We start from the raw sequence: 22768 nt of genomic DNA, 5'->3' as shown, positions 1-22768 counted from the left end.
TTAAAATATTGCCAAAAGATTTCTTAGTGCGCCTCTAAATGGCCAACTGAACATACTTACCAAATTTGAACGTTTTTGGTCCGGTAGATTTTCAGTTCTGCGAGTGAGTGAGTCAGTCAGTGAGTGAGTGTCATTTCGCTTTTATATAGATTCACAGAGAGGAACGATCAGACAACATAATAAATCATATATTTCAGCTGTTATTTATTTATTTATTTATTAGTCATGGGTTATGTAGGTGAACGGGATATTTTTGAGCTCGAAATTTAAGTGCCTTTATTCTTTATTCTGTGAATTCAGAGCATAGAGAAACAATAGCGTAAGTAGATATCCCATGTTAAAAAGGGAATTTATGTTGCAACTTTTACTTTTATCTCAAGCCGATTACTGTCGATTATTGTAAATTTTTCTGTTTTGTTGGAGTGTATGAACGGCACAATTTGAGAGACTACCAGCGTCACACAGCTGCATGGGAAAGAACTACGTGAACTATCGGCTTGGGATAACAGTAAAAGTTGCGACATAAACGCCCTATACCATGGGATATCTACTTATGCTATCGTTTCTCTATGATTTAGAGTTTGTTTTATGTTTTTACGAAAGTTTCATTATCGATCTATCCAAATTTAAAATTGTTTGTTTTATTCTAATTTTCATTTTCAGATTGTGAATTGGTGTAAAAGTTGAAATGAACATAATCTAGTAGCCTATGAATAATATTTTGACAATTTGATACAAAATTTTGATACTGAAGGAGTTTTGGGAAATAGCCTGTTTTTTTATTTTCCGATCGTTGTATTGCAAACCTAATACATGAATAAAATGAATGAATAAATCATTTATCATTATACGAGCTGGTGTAACCCGCACTCCCAAGGGTCTGTGAAAAACACATGTTTTTAATCATAATTCTATGCTGAGAATCGGAAGTATCTCCCTATTGAATGATTGACAATAATATAAAAAATGATTGGTACGATAGTAATATAATTATTCATTATTTTGTTTAGATTACGTAGATGATCTTTATTTAAATCAAATTAACAGCGAAGAAAAATGACTGGAGTTAGACTAAATCAATCTTTTATCCACAAGTCCTGCTCGCTACTTCAAAATCAATAGATCAAGTCGGTAAACATATCATTTGATTGAGCTTTCATCATTACAAAAACTTTAAATCACATATTGAATAAATTCCAAGTGGTTATTGATTAGAATGGATCAATTTGTTAATTCAAGTCATCCAAATTCAAATTTTTTCAGTTTTCATGTTTATTTTGGACTGGAATATTATAAAAATTGTACACGTGAAAATCTAACCTTATCTTGGACTTTGTCACCTATAAATTTGGAAGAGAGATAGCACAAGGACTACCTTACTATTTTATCTTCTATAATGTTATTGCATTAGTGTCATTCGCATTGTAAATATTAATAGTCATAATAATAATTTTGCATTTGTTTTGATAATCGAATTGAAATTGATGGATTGATAGACATTAAAATAGGCCTAAATCCTTCCTGGATAAATTCAGAATCTTTATGCAGAATTTTTAATTGATTAGTTCATGATTATTTATTTATTTATTGGATTAATCATTCCAGGAGGAGGTATGAACTGGTTGATGTTCATTCATCAGCAGCGAGGTGTAGACTGGTTACAAGAGAGACGCAGAGGCTACAAAAAGGTAGGGGAAACGGGATATGGGAGTTAATTACTGCCAAAAATAAAAATCAATCGGAACTACAAATTTCAAACTAGGAAAATGACGCGGCAATATTCGAAAGTCCTTACCAATAACAATTATATTTCCAATAATATGATTGTATGGTATGAGATGTTGTAGTATTTCTCCATAATTGAAAGAATAAGACTTTGATGTTTTCAACGTCAAATTCTATTCATTTATTATAGAAAGTTAACGAGGTGTTAAACTTGAAAACTCACAGTGATTCAGCCTCGAGAACCAGTTCGTCGAACTCGATGAGGATGCGATGCGTGGGTGGACACGTGATGGTGGTGCTGCAGTCAACATTGTTGGGGTAGTACCGGGGGAACAGGGGGCTGGTCACCACTGCTTTCGGCTGCTCGTTCGACAGGATCACTGTCTTGTTGCACTCCCAGTCGATTTCGTCTAGAGATCCTCCTCCTGTAATTGAATAGATATTTCTAAAATGAACATCTCGAAAGTATGAAACAGAATGAATTCTCAACACTGTAGAGATCTTATTCAGTGATGCCCCCTCTGTGATCAAGTATATCCTCATAATATAACATGTAATTCTCAAAGTTAAAAGTGAAATAATAACCTTATTCTTTTTTCGAAACATTTATTCATCAAATTTTGAGAAAAAGACAGTTTTGGGCTATGCCTGTTGTCTCCTCCCCAATCATATTATATTGTAATTATGATTCGTGACTGTCGATGAAATAGATTGATAAATGAATAAATGGATAAGTGAATAAATACATAAATAAATGAATGGATGAATGAATAAATAGATTAAAAGTAAATAAATAGACAGATGAATAAATACATACAGTGTATATCTATCAAAGACCAGCAGGTAACGCGTACTCCGCAAGGGTCCAATTGAAAACTTGACGTACTGAAATCTTGAAGAATTGAAGATAGACCTATAACCATCCTTGTTAAATTGAGAATCTACATGTGAAATTTCAAGATAATCGGTTGGTTAGTTCAGACGTGATGATGTGTCATTTGTAATTTTTTGGGATCCTTCCTATTCCGTACGTGTATCACAAAATTCTTCTATTTATCATATCATAGATGGAAAATTCTAATAAAACAATAGAATAGTGAAAGTTAGAATAGTTAATCAACTGCCGGAATATTATTATTTTTGGACAGTTTCATTCTTCGAATTGCCTTCTGCTATTTAGTTCTCTGGTCAATATTTGTAGTGGCAGACGTCTTTCAATGTCGTTCAACGAGTTTTCCCAAGGATGAGACCTAGTGTAATCGAATTTTGAAATCATAAACCTACTATGTTCCAAATTTCGTGTGCATCGTTAGCTAGCCGTTTTCGAAATCCGTTGAACATAAATAACCAGATATAAAAATATAAAAAAATGAACAGATATAAAGAGATTGTTCGCTCAATATAATGGGTTAGCTATTAAGTCATGTGTCCGGAGAGTGGTCGTTTAAAGAGCCGGCTCAACGTCTCGACTGGGATTCCATGCGAGCCCTGCAAGAGCCATTCATGGCCAAGTCACGTACGATATTCCTCGCTAAATAATTGCCAAATATTTGAATAGGTTGAAAAAGACAAATCAATGAACAAGTAACTGAAACATAGCCCAAATTCAAAAGATCAAATTAGAGTCCCTCTGATCGTGCATGAAGATCTGTGTAATAGCTTCCAAAAACCCTCATATCAGCTTATGAATAAATTAATGGGAAAACTGTTGTAATTGCATTCTTCAGCTGACTAGTTGATGAATCAAATCAAATGTTTCCCATTGAAAAACATGACTTGGAAATGGCATTGAGCTGCGTTTACACCAAAGTTATTAACAAAATGTTAATAACTTGATTCTTATAGATTCTATTTGATTGAACGTAACTTATCGTACACATGATAAACATAATTATGTGTTTGTCAAGTTCCGTGCAATCTAATAAAATCTATAAGGATCAAGTTATTAATATTTTGTTACAAACTTTGGTGTGAACGCAGCTCAACATGTACGAAAAATGTAGTGACAAAATAATTTGAAAGGGTACTGAGATTTATATTTTTATTCATATTAAAAGTAGCCCTGGAGAAAAAAAGATAGATGTTCTTCCTATGCATTTTCAATGTTATTTGTTATGTCCTGAAGAAGGACGAAGGTGTGAGTCAGTTTTGTTGCCCAATGGACTTGACCTGTAAAAATGTTCAAAGAATACGTGTTCAAAATTTGAAGGTGATTGATCAATTTTTTCTAAAGTTATTGTAGAACATACAAACAGACGGACAACGACTTTGGCCTTCAGTGAGAACTCGCTTCCGCTCGTTCAACAAACACTAACCTTCAATAGTAATCCTTTGACAGAGGAAGTGGTTGGGCGTCCGACAGTCGCGGTCGTTCCACATGAACGACTGTGCCAGAACGGGCAGTGACGTGGCCGTTGACACGTGACCTGCTGTGTGGCCTGACGTGAGGCCTGACGTGTGGCCTCCAGTGTGATGATAGGCACGTCTCAGTTCGACGCAGTCCTGATCGCTCATCCCGTCGTCGTTCGGCTGTCGACTGATGCGGCCCCAACCCGGGAACCAGTCTGAAATCAAATAAATATACAATTCAATATTATTTTATGACAAAAATTTGTTCGTCTTGAAATCGATAATCTACAGATAACTAACTGAATACATATTTTCATTGCAGTAATTGACCAAACTTAGTGAGGTCTATGTTTTAACTCGGATTTTCTTTTGTCTGACTGTATGTAACGCGATTACGGCCAAACGCGTTGATAGAATTCGATAATCTTTGGCAGGAATATTCCTTTTTCAACTGCGCGTCGATGTATACACAATGTTTTTTGAAATTTTGCATTTTAAGGATAATATAAAGAGAAAAGGAATTCCTCCATACTCTGATATCACTATATTATATCATCTACTTTGAAGATAGGATGAATCAGACTATAGAAATATTCATAACCACTCAGCCGACAAGTGGATTATGCATTGCATCAGGACCTCCTATATATAACCTATATAGGAAGTCCTGATTGCATACATTACACAGATGTCTGGCAATATCTATTTCTATGAGGTAGGGTTTCAATATTTTTCATGATGCGTGCCCATCAGTATCAATATTCTCAAATTTGAATAACAAATTTAATAGGTGATCAAAAATAAAAGAAAATGAATGAACTGAATAATGCTGAAGGAATTATAATTTCCTTGAATGAAGAAAATAATTTCAAAATAGTTGATAAATATTTTTATCAGATGGAAAGATAATCACATGAACTAAGTTTATTAACGTGAGTTTTTGATTTTGGAGAAAACAAATAACAGTTTCTAAGAGTAAATTATGATTCAACTGTGAATTTTCATTCAACTGGATCAACTAGAACAGGTGACATCAGATAATTGTGGATGAAAAAACTGCGTGAGGTCTACTGTTCATAGAACAACTGGTAATTCATAGTGGTATATCACATTATTCTTTATTGATTCACACAATAAGAACATCATCAAAAATGGGGAGAGAAAAATTAATGTAACCTTGTGATATTCCTCTCCCAAACTCAGATAAAGTTACACTTAGTCCGAACTAGGTTAAGTCTTGTAGTTATTCACTTCACAAAATTTCCAGTTTTCACATTCAAGGGAATTTTCCAACGTTGTGAGCTGTATAACACATTGAAGGAAGCTTACAGATGAACAATAAATAAGTTAATCGATAATTTACACATAAATGGTTGCGAAATACAACCAACTGCCCAAGGTCAAACCACGAAATTACCACAAGCTCCCCATTATTGAAATTGTTCTCAAGTTGTGGTAGTCACAAGCTGTTTATTCAGCAAGTGTAGACGCCATAATATAACTCAACTCTCCAGCACATTACCCCAAATTCATTCGAGAAGACCGAGTCGAAAACAACAAGGGTAGTAGGAGTCATCCATAATATCTTTCCCGACAAGTTTGCGAGATTAGGACTAACTACTTCTTGTTCTTGATTCAAGATTACATTCCCGATCTGCGCAGTTCACTCTGCTTCCGTCTTTGAGAGCTCTAATTAGTACAGTTGATATTTGTTTAAGACTGTGCATAAATATGAGCATGCGAGTTTGGTAGCAGTTGTGTTGATAAGGGTTGAAGAAACTGTATAAACTTTTCAGTGGGAGTATTAAGAGTTGGGGAAAGACTTATATGGGATTTACATTTGAGAATGATGAGGGATGATCGTGTAATCACAGTTTTGAGATTTCTTCTTTGAGTTTTTAACCCAGTTAACAATTTAACTTGAAGCGGAAATTCAATTGTAATAAGAATATAACATTTGAAAATTTCAAATTTCATCATGAATTTCGTATAACATCATGCATGTACTGATAAGAGAACAGTATGATAGTTCTATCATAGTTCTATATTGTGAGAAGTACAGAGTGACTTTTTAGACGAACTTCAACCCAGTTTACGATGAGGTGATTTGAGTGTGATATTTTTGTTTTCTATTCTGTTTACAACCGTCAAAATTTAAAATTCTTAGTTTTCGTTGTTTTTTAGTAAGAATAGACTAAATTTTAGAAAAGTGAAACCATAACCCTATTTCGGACTTTTAATTATTATCTAAATTTGGGAGAGAAATAGTACAAGGAGTATCCTTAGTTTTTCTCGCCTAATCAGTGCTACTTTGTAGAAATTATGAATAAATAATTAAAATATATAAATGTACCTTAATGCCTAAATTTTGTTGTGATAAGAATGCATAGTTATTATATTATCCAAAAGGAATATGATATGTCATTACGCATTTCTTAGTTACTGATATAACTTAGTTTATCACAAAGACTATGTACTTAGTCTATGGTTTATTATGTACTGATAAGAAAAAAGTATGACAGTTCTATTATGAGAAATACAGGATGATTCTTCAGTCCTGTAACCCAATTTCTATTGTAGCTTATGGAACGGGAATTCAGTTGTGATAAAGATGTATTGGTTGTTATATTATTCAAAAAAATATAATATCTTATTACTCATTTCTTACTTACCAAAGATTATTAAAAAATATGCTTGAAATGACCACATTTTGAAGTTATACGGGCTTCAGCTCCTTCCACTATAATATTCTTGTTTCATGGTAGGAGATCACATTCTTATATGGATAATTGAATTTATTGATTATAAATCGATAAAAGTGAGAATATATCGATTGATATTATTTTGGATGTATAAGCCTCAGTTGCACAAGAGTCTGCTGAATTTTGACCGTGAATAGATGCCACGAAAACAAAAATCAGAGAAGCCTTCTTCTCAAAAAATCTTTTCTGATTTTCTCTCTTACCATACAAGCATGAGGAAATTCATCAGGATTTTGTACAATATGGCAATATTTTTCAAACTATGATTCGGATCGAGTTCCCTGCCCAACGAAATTGACTTAGGTGGGCCGTCCACTAGAACCGTTTTCGTCCGAACTAGCATCGGCCGAAAACTACCGAACGCGACCGAACGATCCCCCAACAAAGAAAGGAGTAGATGCTCGTCCATTGCAACAGGTTCATACGGCCGTGCACGGCCGTTCTCCGGCCGATCCGAATTGAATGCAAATTTCCGGCTCTATCCGGCCGAACTAACTAGTCGAGCTGAGACAACAAAGTGTTCCTAAATTGAAATTGTTTCACAGTCTTGTTTGTTTTTGTTTTTTGAAGTTGTTCTGTTTTATAAAGTTGTGAGTATGGACAATGGATAATAAATTATTGATAAATTGGTTCAAGAGCATCTTCCATTGTGGTCCATGCGAGACAAAAAATAACATCGTCGTGATGTTCATAGGAATCCGTGGACAGAGATTGCTGAACAAATAGGATCTGAAGGTAAAATTATTGTGATGAATAACAAATTTAGTGGATATTTGTTTATTCAATTTTCAAAATCTTAACATAATCATTGTTTATGAGAAATGTGGTGGCTATCTTCTTTTTGTGGTTCCTATCCGTTTCGGGTGTTGGCAACTAGCATGACAAGCATAATTTTGTCCACAGCCATGCGGAAGAGTTCAGCTGATGTTTTTCCCCTCCACTTTCTAAAGTTATGCAGCCAAGATATTCTTCTCCTTCCAGGACTTTTTTTTTCATCGATTTCTCCTTGGATGATTGTCTGTAGAAAGAAGTACCTGGAGTCGTTCCTCATGATGTGGCCCATATAGTAGTAAATTCGAGAACTAGACTGACGTAAATGGCGCCAATGGACGACCATATTCGGCCGAATTAACGGCCGGCAGATTCGTCCGATCCAACGGCCGAACGGATCGGTTGAAAACGGTTCCAGTGGACGGTTACCCTTACTCCTTCGTCCTTCTTGAGGATAAAACAGGATAATATTGCAAGCGCATATAGAAAACAATCGCATTCCAGCTGAAGAAAAAAATTTAAACTCTGTGCAAGACTGTATCATGCTTACCAAGATTTATCATTTCATCTGGCAATATAGAGTTATTACGATCAAAATATATTATTCATCTTGTAACTTTCGTGCCAGAATATGAATCTTCAGGCTAAATCCATCACCAATATGACTCGAAATCAGACGTCACACGAATGTCAGGCACGTTCCTGTCCACCTAAACCCTGCAGATAAACGTGTGCAAGTAGCAGTCATGAATATAATCAAAAATGTAGACGCGAATGATAAAGTGGGTTGTGCTGATCTACACTCACATTCAACTGGCAATTCAAAGTCGGAATGATTTATGACTGTCATGGATTATCACGTCTCTGATCCTGACCAGGCGACGATTACAGCTGCAGCTGGGTTGAGGGAGATGGTGGTGGAGAAGAAGAAGGTCGAGTAGGTGGAGGGGGTGAAGGAGTATGGAGAAGGGGGGAAGAGAATGAAAGGTTAAGAAGGGGTAATGATAAAGTGGGATAGAAGGTTGAAGTAGAGGAGTAGGTGAAGGAGAAAGACGGAGAGGAGTGAATGGAGGATGATGAAGAAGTGAGTGAGTAAGGAAGAAGAGTAAAAGGAGAAGTAGGAGAAGAAGAAGAGAAATGGAGTGAGAAGGGTGAGAAAGGGATACAGTAGAGAAATTAAGTAGGAGTAGAAGAGATGAGACCGAAGTTAAAGGGAAACAAGGATAAGACGGAATAGTATAGAAACCATAGAAGAGAAAGAACTACGAATGGGAAGAAACTTGGGAAATGGACAGCAGTGAAAGAAAAATAGAGGGCATTGTGGGAAAGGTGAAAAACAAAGAAGGAAAATGGGGATAAGCAGGAATAAGATAGGTCAGAGATTAAACATACCAGAGGAAGAAAACATGGAATTGCGGAGGAGGATAAGGAGAAGCTGGAGTAGAATGAGGGGATTGAAGAAGAGGTGGAGCAGAAGGAGAATGAAAAAAATTAGCATGAGAGAGAGAATGAGGAGAAGAAGACTAAGTAGTAAGTGGAGGAGAAGTGGGAAGGATGAATAAGAAGAGGTGGAGTAGGAGGAGAAAGAAAATTAGAAGGAATTGAGAAGTAGAAATGAAAGAAGAAGGAAAACGGGGTGCAGGAGGAGGTAATATCGCTAAGGTGGTGGAAGAGTGATGGAGAGGGAAAAGTAGGGGAAGAAAAGGATAATGTGGATAAGGTAAACGTTTCAGATGGAGGCGGAGAAAAAGGCAGAGTAAAATTGAAATAAAATACAGGAGAGGAAGAAAAAAGTGATGTAGGTGTAGAGCGAGATTGAAAATATGTGAAATGAAATGAAAGAGAAGAAGTAGGAGGAAGAAGAGGAGGAGGGAAATTACAAATAAGAGGTGGTCAGTTGAAGGGAAAGGAATAGTAAGATGAGAAGTAGGAAAGAAAAAATTAATAAATTGAGAAGGTAGATTAGGATTTGAAGAAGTAGAAAGTGAAGAAGGAGAGAGAGAATACGTGAAAGGAGGGAAAGAAGGGAGAGTGAGAGAAATTCCAATAGGAGAAGGAGAAGGACAAGTATGAGAAGTAGAAGAATGGGATTTGTCAGGGCGAATAGAGGGAGGAGAAGTAGAATTAGGTGGAGGAGGAGGTGGATGAGGAGGAGGAGGAGGAAAAGGAGGAGGAGGAGTAGGAGGAGGAGAAGGAGGAGGAGAAGGATGAGGAGAAGAAGGAGGAGGAGGAGGAGGAGGAGGAGGAGGAGGTGGAAAAAGAGAAGGATGAAGAGAATGGAGAGAAAGAGGAGAAGTAGATGAAGAAGGAGAAGAGGGTGAGGAGTTGGAGTAAAAAGAGAAGTAAGGTGAGGAGGAGAAAGAGAAGGAGGAGAACGAGATTTGTGAGGGCAAATAGGAGGAAGAGGAGAATTACAAATAGGTGGAGGAGTAGAATGAGATTTGGTGAGGGTACAGGACAGCTCTTGACAAATTGCTGTTGCAAGATCCGCGACAGTTTAGGACATCATGCGCCCGCGGCTAATCCACCAGATGATGACGTAGATCCCAGGCTCACAAAAACACCAATGAAGAAGCAGCCCAAGCCTAAGATGGGCTGCTGGATTGTCCAAGTCCTGACAAATTGTCCAAGACGGCCTAGATTGTCCAAGCTGTGACAAATCGTTAGATGGGATTAGGGCTGATTAATGCAGAGCTATAAAGTGACGACGAAAATTGAGCTCTTAGTTGAGTTGAATTAATAACTTACTCTGGTGGGAATGGAGGCTTATGTTGACAGTATACATCACGTATATCAATTATTATGGTGTACTTTCGCTGCACAGTGCAACTAAATTGAATTTTAAATGATATTCAATTCAAATCAAATTTATTTCCTCCACAAAATTCAACAATTACAAAATTTAGGATAATGTACCTTAATCTAGTTTACTTACATTCTATCAACAAAATAAAGGTACAAGAGGTGGAAATGAGACCACTGGCATAAGTGAAAATCACTTGTTCGCCAGTAGGAGTAGCATATTGTCAAACTTCGGTCATCCACATCTAATTAAAACAAAAAAAAGATGTATACAAAATAACATAAATAAATTACAACTTATATTCTAAGAGAATTAATCAAGCTTTGTATCGAGACTCTTAAATTTAGCAGAATAGTAGTACAATCACAATGGATGTAAATTAAATTATCTACACAATATACAAAACAAAATAATGACTCTCAGTTATCCATTTCTTAATATTCCTTGGTACACTTTTGGAAGGTAGTTCTATGATAAGCCCGGGTGGAATAGAATTTATTAGTTTTGGAGCTATATAAATTAATTGCTTACGAATAAGTGTTAGGTTTGAAACATATGATGCGAATTTGTACAAATTATACCTAGTCCTATGATTTTCATTATTTAATTGCATAAAATTAAAATTGTATCTACAAAAATATTTAATCACGCTCAAAACATACATTTGTCTTACTGTCATGACTCTAATATCCTTGAAAGCACTCATTGAGGGATAAATGGTTGGTTTATTCAATATTGTTTTTATTATCATTTTTTGCACTCTAAATAAAGGAGCTACATGCGTATCGAACTTACCTCCCCAAACCACCAAACCATATTGTAGCAATGATTGCACCAGAGCGAAGTACACCATTCTCAGCATTGGTAGCCGAAGGATCGATCTTAGTTTGTAAAATTTATAAGATACAAACCTCAATCTATCACAAAGGTAATCTATGTGTTTCTTCCATTTAAATCCCTGCTCAATTATAACAACCAAATATTTCAAGTGACTCGTTCTTTCAATTTCGGGGCAATCACAACAACCAGTATTAACATCAAATTCATTACAATTAATATACAATTTCAGTTTACATGCCGTATCTTCCTGGCCAGTTATATTTCTTGAAAATGCAATATATTTTGTTTTTTTAATATTCAAACTTAGTGAGTTCATATCCAGCCATTTCTTTAGTAAGGAGATGCCTCTTGAGGCGGCTCCATACACTTGGTGCCATGTTTCACTGCAAAACAAGAGAACAGTATCATCTGCAAAAGAAAACACCTCGCCCCCGCTCAGATCCAATTTCAACAATTCATTTACATACAGCAAAAATAGGATTGGTGATAAGACTGTACCTTGAGGTAGGCTGTAGCCAGTAGGAGAGTCATTGATAACTTCACTAACTGAGTCATTAATAGTTAGAATCTGTGCCCTACGTGAAAGGTAACTATCAAATAATTTTAATGTAGTTCCTGATTCACACCCCTTTCTAGTTTACATAATAGGCGCTCATGAGATACTGTATCATAGGCCTTGGCCAAATCAATAAAGATAGCAAGAGTTTTCTTTCCTTTATTTAAATGATCTGCCACAGCGTTCGAGAACTGAATTAAAGCATCGTTAGTACTCTTATTATTTTGAAATCCAAATTAATGATCTTCAATTATCTTATGTGACTCTAAGAATTCCACAATTTGTCTTTTTATTAGCTTCTCCATTATTTTAGTTAATGAACTCACCATACTAATTGGTCTATAGTTTTCCGGTAGCTTCTTATCACCTGACTTAAAGAGAGGTTTTATCTTGGCTATTTTAAATAAAGATGGAAAAATACCCTCCTTAAAACATCTATTTACAATAAAAGTGAGTGGTTCAGAGACAAAGTCGGCTATTTCCTTTAGAGTTTTACTTTTGATACCGTCAATACCCGGACTGGTGTTATTCTTTATACTAAGTATTGCGTTTTTTACTTCAGTTTCATTTACAGGTCTTAATGAAAATGAGTCATTCAATCTTGAGTTGTCTTTCTTGTATTCAAATTGAAATGAGGACTGGTTGTCGTCATATTTAGGTATTTCATCTGCATGAGTTTTTCCAACATTTACAAAATATTCATTCAATTCGTGAGCTTTTAATTGTATGTCATCATCTGAGTTTCCTTTCTTATTCAGAAGTTCATTAATATGGGACCATAGTTTCTTAGTATTATTTCCGCACTCATTGATTCTATTTTTGTAATAATCATACTTTGTTTTATATATCAAATTATTTAAGAGATTCCTATGAGTCTTAAATTGATTTTTCAAAACGGTGTTAAATGGTTCTTTTTTCAATTGCCTAGCAATTTCATCTCGTTTATTAATAGATTCAATCAGCCCCTGTGTAATCCATGGTTTAAGCAGTTTCTTCTTATGTCTCAATTTTATCTCGGTTGTAGAAAGGTGTATATAATGTGTAAGTGTATTAGTAAATTTTTCAACCATTGGATCAATATTTGTGTATATGGCATTATCATCATACAGAGCTTTTCATTCTTCTTGATTCAGATATTCTTTAAGTTTACTCATATTAATTTTAGTAAGTTTAGCTAATGACTGTGACGGGGATTTTGAGGATGTTATACCATCAACTTTTAAGTGAAGTGTGGTCGCAAAGTGATCAGTGATGTTTGTTTTAAAGATATTAGCGGCTTTCGGTTCGATTAAACTTGGTTTGCTTCTGAGAAATATATGATCAATACAAGAGTGTTTATTATCGGATATTCTAGTTGGCTTGTTAATTAGTGAACTAAATCCATTACAATTCATTACACTTCTATACTCGAGTACTTCATTATCCATGCTCAACAAGTCAATATTTATGTCTCCAATAACTACAATATCTTTATCATTAGGAAGCGTATTCAAATAATTATTCAAGCTATTGTTAAAGACCTCAGTGTTACTATTAGGGGACCTATATATTGCAATGATTTGTATAATCAAACCCTTATCTAATTCGATCACTACACTCAGCGCATTAGCTTCCTCCAATTCACACTCCACCACATTTACATTATATTTATTTTTTACAAACATGCAAAGACTATCACATTTGTTCAATTTTGTTTGCCTATTAAATAGTTTATAGTTTATACATATGTATAATCAATTGCCTTACAATTGTTGGAAGATTCATACTCGCATTAATTTGCTTTCAAAATATTAAGTTTGTTTTTATTCCTGCAAATTATTTCTATACTAGTAGTTCTGCGAACAGTAGACCTCGCTCAATCTAATGAGAAAGGCCAGTAAGTACAGTATATTGTGAAGATCTAGCAATGTCATCTATTATTTTCTCCATTGAAAGTGCTAGAGACACTGTTTGCAGGGGCACCGGACTTATCAAGGAGGTACCTTTATATCGTCTCCATATTCACAATATAAGCATATATTACAACTTTTCTAATAATAAATTATAAGAAATAGGTCAACTGACGGTAAAATGGAATATGCAGTAGGCAATTTAGATGATGAATCGTCTCACAGACGATGGTGAGATGGAAAATGATTCTAAATAAGATGGGTTTGTTGGTGACAATGACAGGAGGCTGCTAATGATGTTTTTCATGAAAAGTGGATTCAATGTTATGGCTTGTTATGAGTTGCTGTATCTTCAAAGATACGAGAAAGTAACTTTTGAGGTTATTCTACGGTTTTTCAAATATTATAAAAAAAAACCGGAGGTCTTACCAAAAATCGTTACACATACGTTTTTGCGCCTTGTTTCAAAGAACTTGCATACCAAATTTCATCCAAATCGGACAATAACTGCTACTGTAACTGCGGTACAAACAAACAAACAGACGAAAGCCGATGGAGTCGAAACTAAGACCTCAACTTCGCTTTGGTCAAATATGTGAATATTCCCTGTTCTAGTGATAATAATGTGATATATTTCTCCTATGTTTGGTTTGAAACATCTGAATTCGAAAATCCTCGTTGTACAAATAATTGAGGACTGAAAATTGTGTTAAGTGAACTACCACAATACTTAACCTTTGGACTAAGTGTAACCATATCTGAATTTGGAAGAGGAATAGCACAAGGTTACCCAATTTTTTCTCTCCCTATCATTTTGATGATGTACCCATTGTATCAATCAATGAAAAATTAAGAATGAAAGAATCAATAATTTGTCTGCAAAGTTGTCATTAGTACTGTTCATTTTATATTATCTTCACTTTGTACTCTAATGATAAACTGATTGTGAGAATAATAATAATAATTATAATAGGTTTTATTTCGATAAAAAAACAACAAAATTCACTGACTTCTTTAACGGTATACGATACAATATAGCATCAATATTGCGCATACAGTACAAAGTGAAGATAAGATAAAATAAACAATACTTATGACAACTCTGTAGACAAATTATTGATTCTTTTATTTTTTATTTTCACAACATAGAGTAAAGACCAGGATTGCTGTAGTATATAAATCGTTACCGAGTGTAACAAGTGATCATTGAATATAAGGTTTGAGTGCTTTTCAGTTGAAATTTAAGCATCATTAATTTATTGTGAAGGTGTGCGATTTTTTCTTTTCAACACCAAACAAACCACGATTTTCCACCCACAACCCATTTTCCCACAACATTTTTCATCAGAACGCGATCATTTATAAATACGGAAGAAAAACAACATCTCAACCAGAACGATCCATTAGTTACGAATTTGTCCAAAAGAAGTGTAGCTTTCATTTTTTATCGTTTGTTTCGATTTGTTCCTTCAAAGTGCTCAATTGCGGTAATCTGTCATATAGATTAATGATGAGGGCGCTAAGTTACGATGGTAAGGTTGGTTCATGAAAGGAAAGAATCCTTCCACATTCCGATGTGAAAAAACTGCGAATTTCCCTCTGAAATCAATCTCTCTTCCTCCTACTCTACTTTCCCCTCCTACTCTCTCACCACTCACTCTTACTTTGTCTCACTCTCTCGCACGCTGTCTCATACACACACTCTCTCCCACTCTCTCTTATCCGTCTCACTCTCTCTCACACTGTCTCACTCACACACGCTCTCTCACGCACACTCCTTAACATTTTCTCTCACTCTCTTCCTCATCATCACATTCACTCTTTCTCTTTTTCTCTATTTCTTTCTTCCTCACTCTCTCTCTTTTTCTCTCACTCTCTCTCAACGGCGGCAGCCTTTTGGCCACTTTTCCAAACAACATTCCGAGAGTAACAACAATAACATCATATATCACCAGCACTGGCTGAATTTCAAATAATAAAACTAAGACATCCTAACAAGGACATCCACTTTCCCTCTTGTGGAAAGCTTGTTCTGGCCTGAGAGTGGAGTATAAAGTAGTCTACTCTCACCATTAATAAACAAAAATATATCATGTGGGTGGTTTTCTCATGATGCAGAGTTTTTCTTGAAAGGGTGACTATAGAACCACACAGGGTCGCTGACAACCGTTCTCCCCGACAACCATTCTCCTCTTGATTTTGACCGTAGGCGACAGCCAATACCCTGCTGAAAATATGCCAATGCCGACAACCATTCTCCCCGACATCCGTTCTCCTACTGAAAAGAAGGAGAACGTCTGTCGGAAGCGTTCCCGACAACCGTTCTCCTCGAGCGCTTCCGACAACCGTTCTCCCCGACATCCGTTCTCCTACTGAAAAAAAGGAGAACGTCTGTCGGAAGCGTTCCCGACAACCGTTCTCCTCGAGCGCTTCCGACAACTGTTCTCCCCGACATCTGATCCCCTATTGGGCATTTCATTTCATATATATTAATTCCAAACCATTTCAGAACTTTTGAAGTAATGTGCATTGACATTGCACAAGAATATTAATTTGAATATAGACTTAACAAAGATGATCAGAATATCAGAACTTAACAAAGACGATCAGAATATCAGAACTAGTTGTATAGTACAGTATCTAGTAATCTGGTTTAATAGCATGATACATAGGATTCATGTGACTTCATTTTCAAGTTTCAAGGAGAGAGCCAGCCAGAATGGTGATTTCATGTGATGTGGTGAGGGGAGCGTTCCCGACAACTGATCTCCTCGAGCGCTTCCGACAACCATTCTCCCCGACATCCATTCTCCTACTGAAAAGAAGGAGAACGTCTGTCGGAAGCGTTCCCGACAACCGTTCTCCTCGAGCGCTTCCGACAACTGTTCTCCCCGACATCCGATCCCCTACTGAAACCTGCTCGAAAAGGAGAACAGTTGACGGCGTTGACCGGCGACAACCGATACCCTAAAAACTGGTTTGAAAAGGTGATCGGCTGTCGGGGAGAACAGTTGTCGGGGAGAATGGTTGGCGCGTTCCCACCACACATCTTATTCTACAAGCTGGAGAAAATTATCATAAGGAAAGTGTAGATTTATTTGTAGTTTACCCTGTATGAACGAGCGTAGCAAGTTCTTACTTTTGACTTCACCTTCTAGGAGTTGTCCATTTCCGAGTTTGTTAGTTTGTATGCTCGAAGATACCTTTCGAATACTTTCATCGAATAGTCCGATGAAATTGGAACAGATGAGTGCAAAGTGTCACCAAATACGAGTTCATTAACGTTGTCCACATCTGATTATAGATGAGAATAAATTAATATTCTAGTTTTAAATCTGACGAATTGGCAACGTTTACACGTGCGGAGTGTTAGGGGGACTCAACTGTTCCAATTCCAATTGAACTATTTTCGTGCGGTTGACTATAGTGAGCCGCCGGGCTGGAGAACTCGCTCATAATCGCGCTACTGTTCTGTGAGCTGTTTTATTAAGAACAGTGGAAAGTCATGTGGATTAGTTATAGTTGCATTGAGTTGATTACGTGCATTATTCCATGACTTGAACATACACCGCACTAATGAATTCAAATAGTGTCTTTAGTACCTCTAGTGTCAGTAATTTTCTTTTTTCAAGACTTTCTGTGTGAGAATAAATTATTTCTACAGATGGAGATTACTGAGATATTGCAATTATTCGAATATGCAAATGAATTAATTAATATTGTTGAACGGAAATCCAAATTGATTGCTGTAATTCACCCCGAAGACTTCTGCTACTGCAAATATTGACAACAGGGTAAACAGCTAGATGGAAATCCGATGAGCGCTACTATTCAAAAATTACTATGATAATCATATAATAATCGCTTCTATTGAAAAATTATTATGCTGATTATATAATAATCATCGTTACTATTCAAAAACTATTATAATAATCATCGCTCATCGAATTTCCATCTAGCTGTTTACCCTGTTGTCAATATTTGCAGTAGCAGAAGTCTTCGGGGTGAATTACAGCAATTATTGATTTGTATTCTAGTCTGATAGTATTAATGAATTATTTAGTGAGCTATTTGAGGATTGATGACTAACTCAATCGAATCGAATTTCTCAACAATGCTTTGACTCACATTGATAACATAATTTTCGGGAAATAAAACAACAATCTCAGTTCAATGCTTACAAGAAAATGGAACAGTTATTTTGCTGCAAGAACGAAACCTTAGGACTGTAGGATGTTCCATGAAGCTTGTACAATAATTGGAGAAGACAAGAGTAAATGGACGCAGTGACGAAGTGTGATACTTAGCTGCTTTTTTCTTGGCAAATGAACGTCTTTTAGGAATTGGAGCCGATCCAAGTAGCTGAATTGACTCTTTTTTAACAGAAAATGTGTTGTCCACTCTAGACTAACAAGCCTGGAATAAATTTTTGCAAGCGTAGGCAGAAACCGAGCAAGGTCCTTTCTTCTCTTTGGACACCCACTCACTTTGGCAAGTATTTATTACTTGAAATTTTTCAGTTTTTTGGAGCAATAATGATGTCAGATTGCTCTCCGAAGAATGACACAAACTAGGGGATAGCTTGTGAAAATCACCCACTTTTCATTTTTAAAGGCTTGGTTTTTTAGTTTTTTTTCAGATTTCTTCCAAGAAGAGGAATTTTATAAAAAGGAACAAACCATGTGAAAGATTAGTCAAGAAAGATTAAGAAGATTAAGAAAAAAAGAAGAAAGAAGAAAGATTAAGGAGTAGAAAGATTAGTCGCACACCAGTTAGTCAAGACAAGACAAAACACGTTTAGTCACAATAGTCTACTTCACATAGTTGCTCATGACGCAGCACACACTGATTAATCATTGCAATTAGACATGTCTTCATAAGCAACTATGTGGAGTATTGTGACTAAGCATGACTAGCCTTGTCTTGACTAACCGGTGTACGCCCAGCCTTAGGCTAGGCACACACCAGCTAGTCAAGACAAAACAAGACATGATCAGACATAATACTTCACACAGTTGCTTATGACGCAACACACACTGATCAGTCATTGCAATTACACATGTCTTCATAAGCAACTATGTGAAGTATTGTGACTGATCATGTCTTGTCTTGTCTTGACTAACAGGTGTGTGCCTAGCCTTATTCTTTTTTTTCCAATCTCATCTTTGAATATCGTAAAATATGTTGAATGGGATGTTAACCGTCTAGTCGTGACCCTGGGTCCGAGGGACCCAGCAATTTTTGTTTTAGTTATAATTTTGCTTCCGCTCACTTTACTGTATATTGTGACCCATGTACATTAATGTTAGTAGACACTTAAATTTGATGTAGAGTGTTAGTGCTCTGTGACTCGTTGTTTTCGTGAAATGATGCTTTTGGGTCCCTGGGTAAGGTCACGACTAACCTTACTTTTTTCATTTTTTTCAAATGCACATTTTCATGCAATAGTGATTACATTCAAACAGTTAACATGTACATTTTGAACAGAGACTTCGAGAAATGACAAATTGACCTCTAGATCTCTATTTCAATGTCATTAGTGATGATAAGAATAAATTCATAATTCAAGATAAGAATACTGACCCTGAGTAGGATGATAGTGAAACCTATGAACTTCAAATGATCCTAGGGGTGCTAAACCTCCCATAAGAGTAAACTTTATATGGCCTTATATATTTTTCATCTTTCTAGTAATAATAATAATAATAATAATAATAATAATAATAATAATAATAATAATATAATAATAATAATAATAATATCGAGTGACCTGGCTGGCTAAGGTCTGGTGTCAGAGTTTTCAGGTCGCAACTGATCAATTTCAGGGCCTCTGACATGACCTAACGACTGCTTTTTAGGCAGCCGGGACCGACGGCTTAACGTGTCCATCCGAAACACGGGAGTGGCCCGATATAAATATCTTGCCCGGGCCGGGATTTGAACCCGGGCCTCTGAATCATAAAGCCAGCATCTGATCCACTCGACTACGGCCACTCCTATCTTTCTAGTAATGTTTCAAGTGATCCTAGGGGTGCTAAACCTCCCCTGAAAGTAAACTTTATATGGCCTTATATATTTTTCATGTTTCTAGTAATGTTTCATGTAGGTTTTAGGATTTATAGTAGTATCATCACTATCATTTTTTGTTCACTTTATATAAAATTATAACAAAACGTTTCTTTCCACTACCCTAAAAATGCAAGGTTTTATAAATTTATTTTTAAAACTATAATAAAGATTGATTTCTGCTTTACATTAGTGTTCGTTGCGTTCATCAATAACCATTGGACATATTAGAATCATGGAATAACATTATATCTTTAAATATATTGAGATATTCAATATGAAAGAAGCGGGTCCCTGGGACCCAGGGTCACGACTAACGTCGGAAAAAAGTAGGGTCACGACTGGAAGGGTAATCTCTAGTAACTGTACATTATAATCACTGTTATAAAATAATCTCATTGTATTATATTTTTACTCACTTGAGTAAGTGAACGGTAGACCGTCCGACCACCGGAAATCTCCTTCATTTTCTTTGTCAGTCGCCCCGACCCAGTAAGCGTTCTCGTCTCCGTAACCAGGACTGGAAATTAAAAAACAAATTATTAATCGAATAGATACCATAGCAAATGACATTCACCAAGCATGGTGGGAATCAATCCAATAATCATTTGTAATTATGGCCAAAGCCTAGCGTTTAATGGTTAAAATTGGAATCATTCATAGAAATAATCATTGAAACGTAAGAATTATTGTGATTTATATGAAAATGTATAAGTGAATATGAAAGAAACGGTATGTTTTAATCTAAGATTTTGTTGTGTCTGATATCCATTCTCAATGAAACGACTCGATATTGTCAATATATTTACATAATTTGAACTATCGCTTGTTCCAGTTGTGACACTATTATCAATTGTCAGTATCAACAAATACAATATGTATATTTTCAAATGAATGGATGAGTAAATAAATTGATGAGCTCCAAGATCCCACATCGAGTAAATAGTTTGGTGGATGGTTTTCATGCATAAATTGAACTGGAAGCTTGAGCATTGAGTAGGAGAATGCAGTTATCAATTCACATAGCATGAGAGTCAAGCCCTTAGATTGGTCATCAACTGTTGACCAATGAAGGTTAGCTCTACTGTCATTCGCCAAGACTAGACACGCACAACTATACCTTATGTGATATTGAGATCTGTTTAACATTATTGTTTTAAAGGTTATTATCAACATAAGAACCGTTGAACAACATTCAAGTTTTACGGTTGTTATTCACGGTTATCATGACCGATTTGGGATACTTATGCTTGTCCAGTCTCGTCCAATAACAGTTGAGCTTAATCTCCATTGGTCAACAGCTAATGGCCAATAGTGTGGAGTCTCACCCATATCACGATACATTCTGCCGCTAATGTTTAGGCTCTTAGTTGACTAGAGATGGATGATGGTGTAACAACATAAACTAGTACCTTCCTTATACTGCTTTAAAAGTGAAGATTTAATTCAATAAGTTAGTGGTTTTGATAGTATAATAAATGTTTTCGTGGCTTCAATAACACCCACTGAGTCAATCTCTCCAAATCACAGTCTGGTCCACATTGTGTATGAATGTGTATAAATACTATATATTATAAAGATATTCAATTGGAATTTTTCTATGATTAATCATGTCGTTTTGTTGTTCGTGACTATAATCAAGCACACAGACATATTCTACTTGCGAATATAACAAATAATGATTCTATAATATCAATTACATTATTTTTATAATAATGAAAATTTAATTTCATATTTTTATAATATCATTCCTTTGAAAATTATATAGTTCTTCCAAAGATTGGAATTTTCCAATCATTTGTTATTAATTTAATCCAATTTAGAACTATTTTTCCAATCGAAAAATGATTTTTGTGTGTATGGATTGTAAATTGAGTGTTTAAGTGAAGATTTTTGGAGTGACACATAACCTCTAGCTACATTAATTTGGACTGTTGTATAAATTACAATTGGAAATGTTTTGGGCGTAATTTAGCCTGTGGTACTTTTCTGTGAGTTGTATAAAATTCTGAATGATTGAATAATTGAATAAATTACATTAATGAACATCAATATAATAAATTCAAACAAGAAAAATATACATGAATAAGTTTTTTTTTATTTAGGGCTGACTTGAAAATGGCATTAGTAGCCGAAACATGTCGTGACGAAATAATAATAAAAAAACTCAGATTTATATTTTTACGAATAAAGTTGTATCGAATAATGATGACAATGATGTACAGTATTTTGACAATTATCTACTAGTTCCAGACTATATACTGTGAAACAAAATATAGTTGCATCACAATGATCAAGGCTTTCAAGATACGATCACAACAGGAACTTATTCAGAAACCAGCATGAACAACGTCCAGAATGATTTATCTTTATCCCCTTCCCTCAGCAGTGCCTTCCTTTCATCTCCCAAATCTAGTCATAAATAGTTTTAAATTGAGAAAGACTTGATCACGTACAAACATTCCCTTCAAAACTCCTTTTTGAAGACAGAAATGTTTAGGGAAAATTCTCTCAAAGCTTGGCAAGCATCTCGAATCACATGATCCCAGCTTTAACAACTCCTTTGAATAACAAATCCAGATGGATGCATTGTATATCATTGCATATCATTCCTTTGTTCGCCAAAACAAAATAGAAAATTGTGTGGAAAAGAGAGAGAGATGAGCAGAATGAGGAGACAGTGAGAGAGAGGGGATAAGCGACAAAATATCCGTATTGAATATGTATCCTTGGAATAAAATGGTTTTTCTCTGTGGGTTTGTAACCGTAGTTCCATTATGGTCAGGCTCCTGTCCCGTTCACTCTCTCTCTCTTTCTCTCAGTTTTCCTTTGTTCAGTTTATTTATGAGGTTTATTCTCATCTTTCGGAGCAAACTCACCGGAAAGAATAAACTTGGTTCTCTATTCCGCATGCAAGGCTACATGACGAACTTGGTATCAAATATTCTTAAGGTTTGGACACTGTCCAACCCCGTGAATCCTGCATTATGCATTGTCTCAGATAAAC

At 35.6% G+C, this 22768-nt stretch overlaps 1 protein-coding gene across 1 annotated transcript in view; it reads right to left on the bottom strand.

Annotated features, from left to right (window-relative positions):
• The window catches only part of LOC111055403, a 273287-nt gene that overhangs the window by 158234 nt on the left and 92285 nt on the right, over nucleotides 1–22768 (bottom strand). The window contains exons 4-6 of the mRNA XM_039429382.1: nucleotides 20181–20281; nucleotides 4041–4289; nucleotides 1949–2150 (exon numbers count right to left, since the gene is read on the bottom strand). Of these exons, the coding sequence (XP_039285316.1) occupies nucleotides 1949–2150; nucleotides 4041–4289; nucleotides 20181–20281 (552 nt within the window). The remainder of the gene's footprint in view (nucleotides 1–1948; nucleotides 2151–4040; nucleotides 4290–20180; nucleotides 20282–22768) is intronic.

The sequence above is a fragment of the Nilaparvata lugens genome, chromosome 5 (assembly GCF_014356525.2).
Source record: "Nilaparvata lugens isolate BPH chromosome 5, ASM1435652v1, whole genome shotgun sequence".
In the NCBI taxonomy this organism is placed as follows: domain Eukaryota; kingdom Metazoa; phylum Arthropoda; class Insecta; order Hemiptera; family Delphacidae; genus Nilaparvata; species Nilaparvata lugens.
This window is presented reverse-complemented; position numbering and strand designations above follow the sequence as displayed.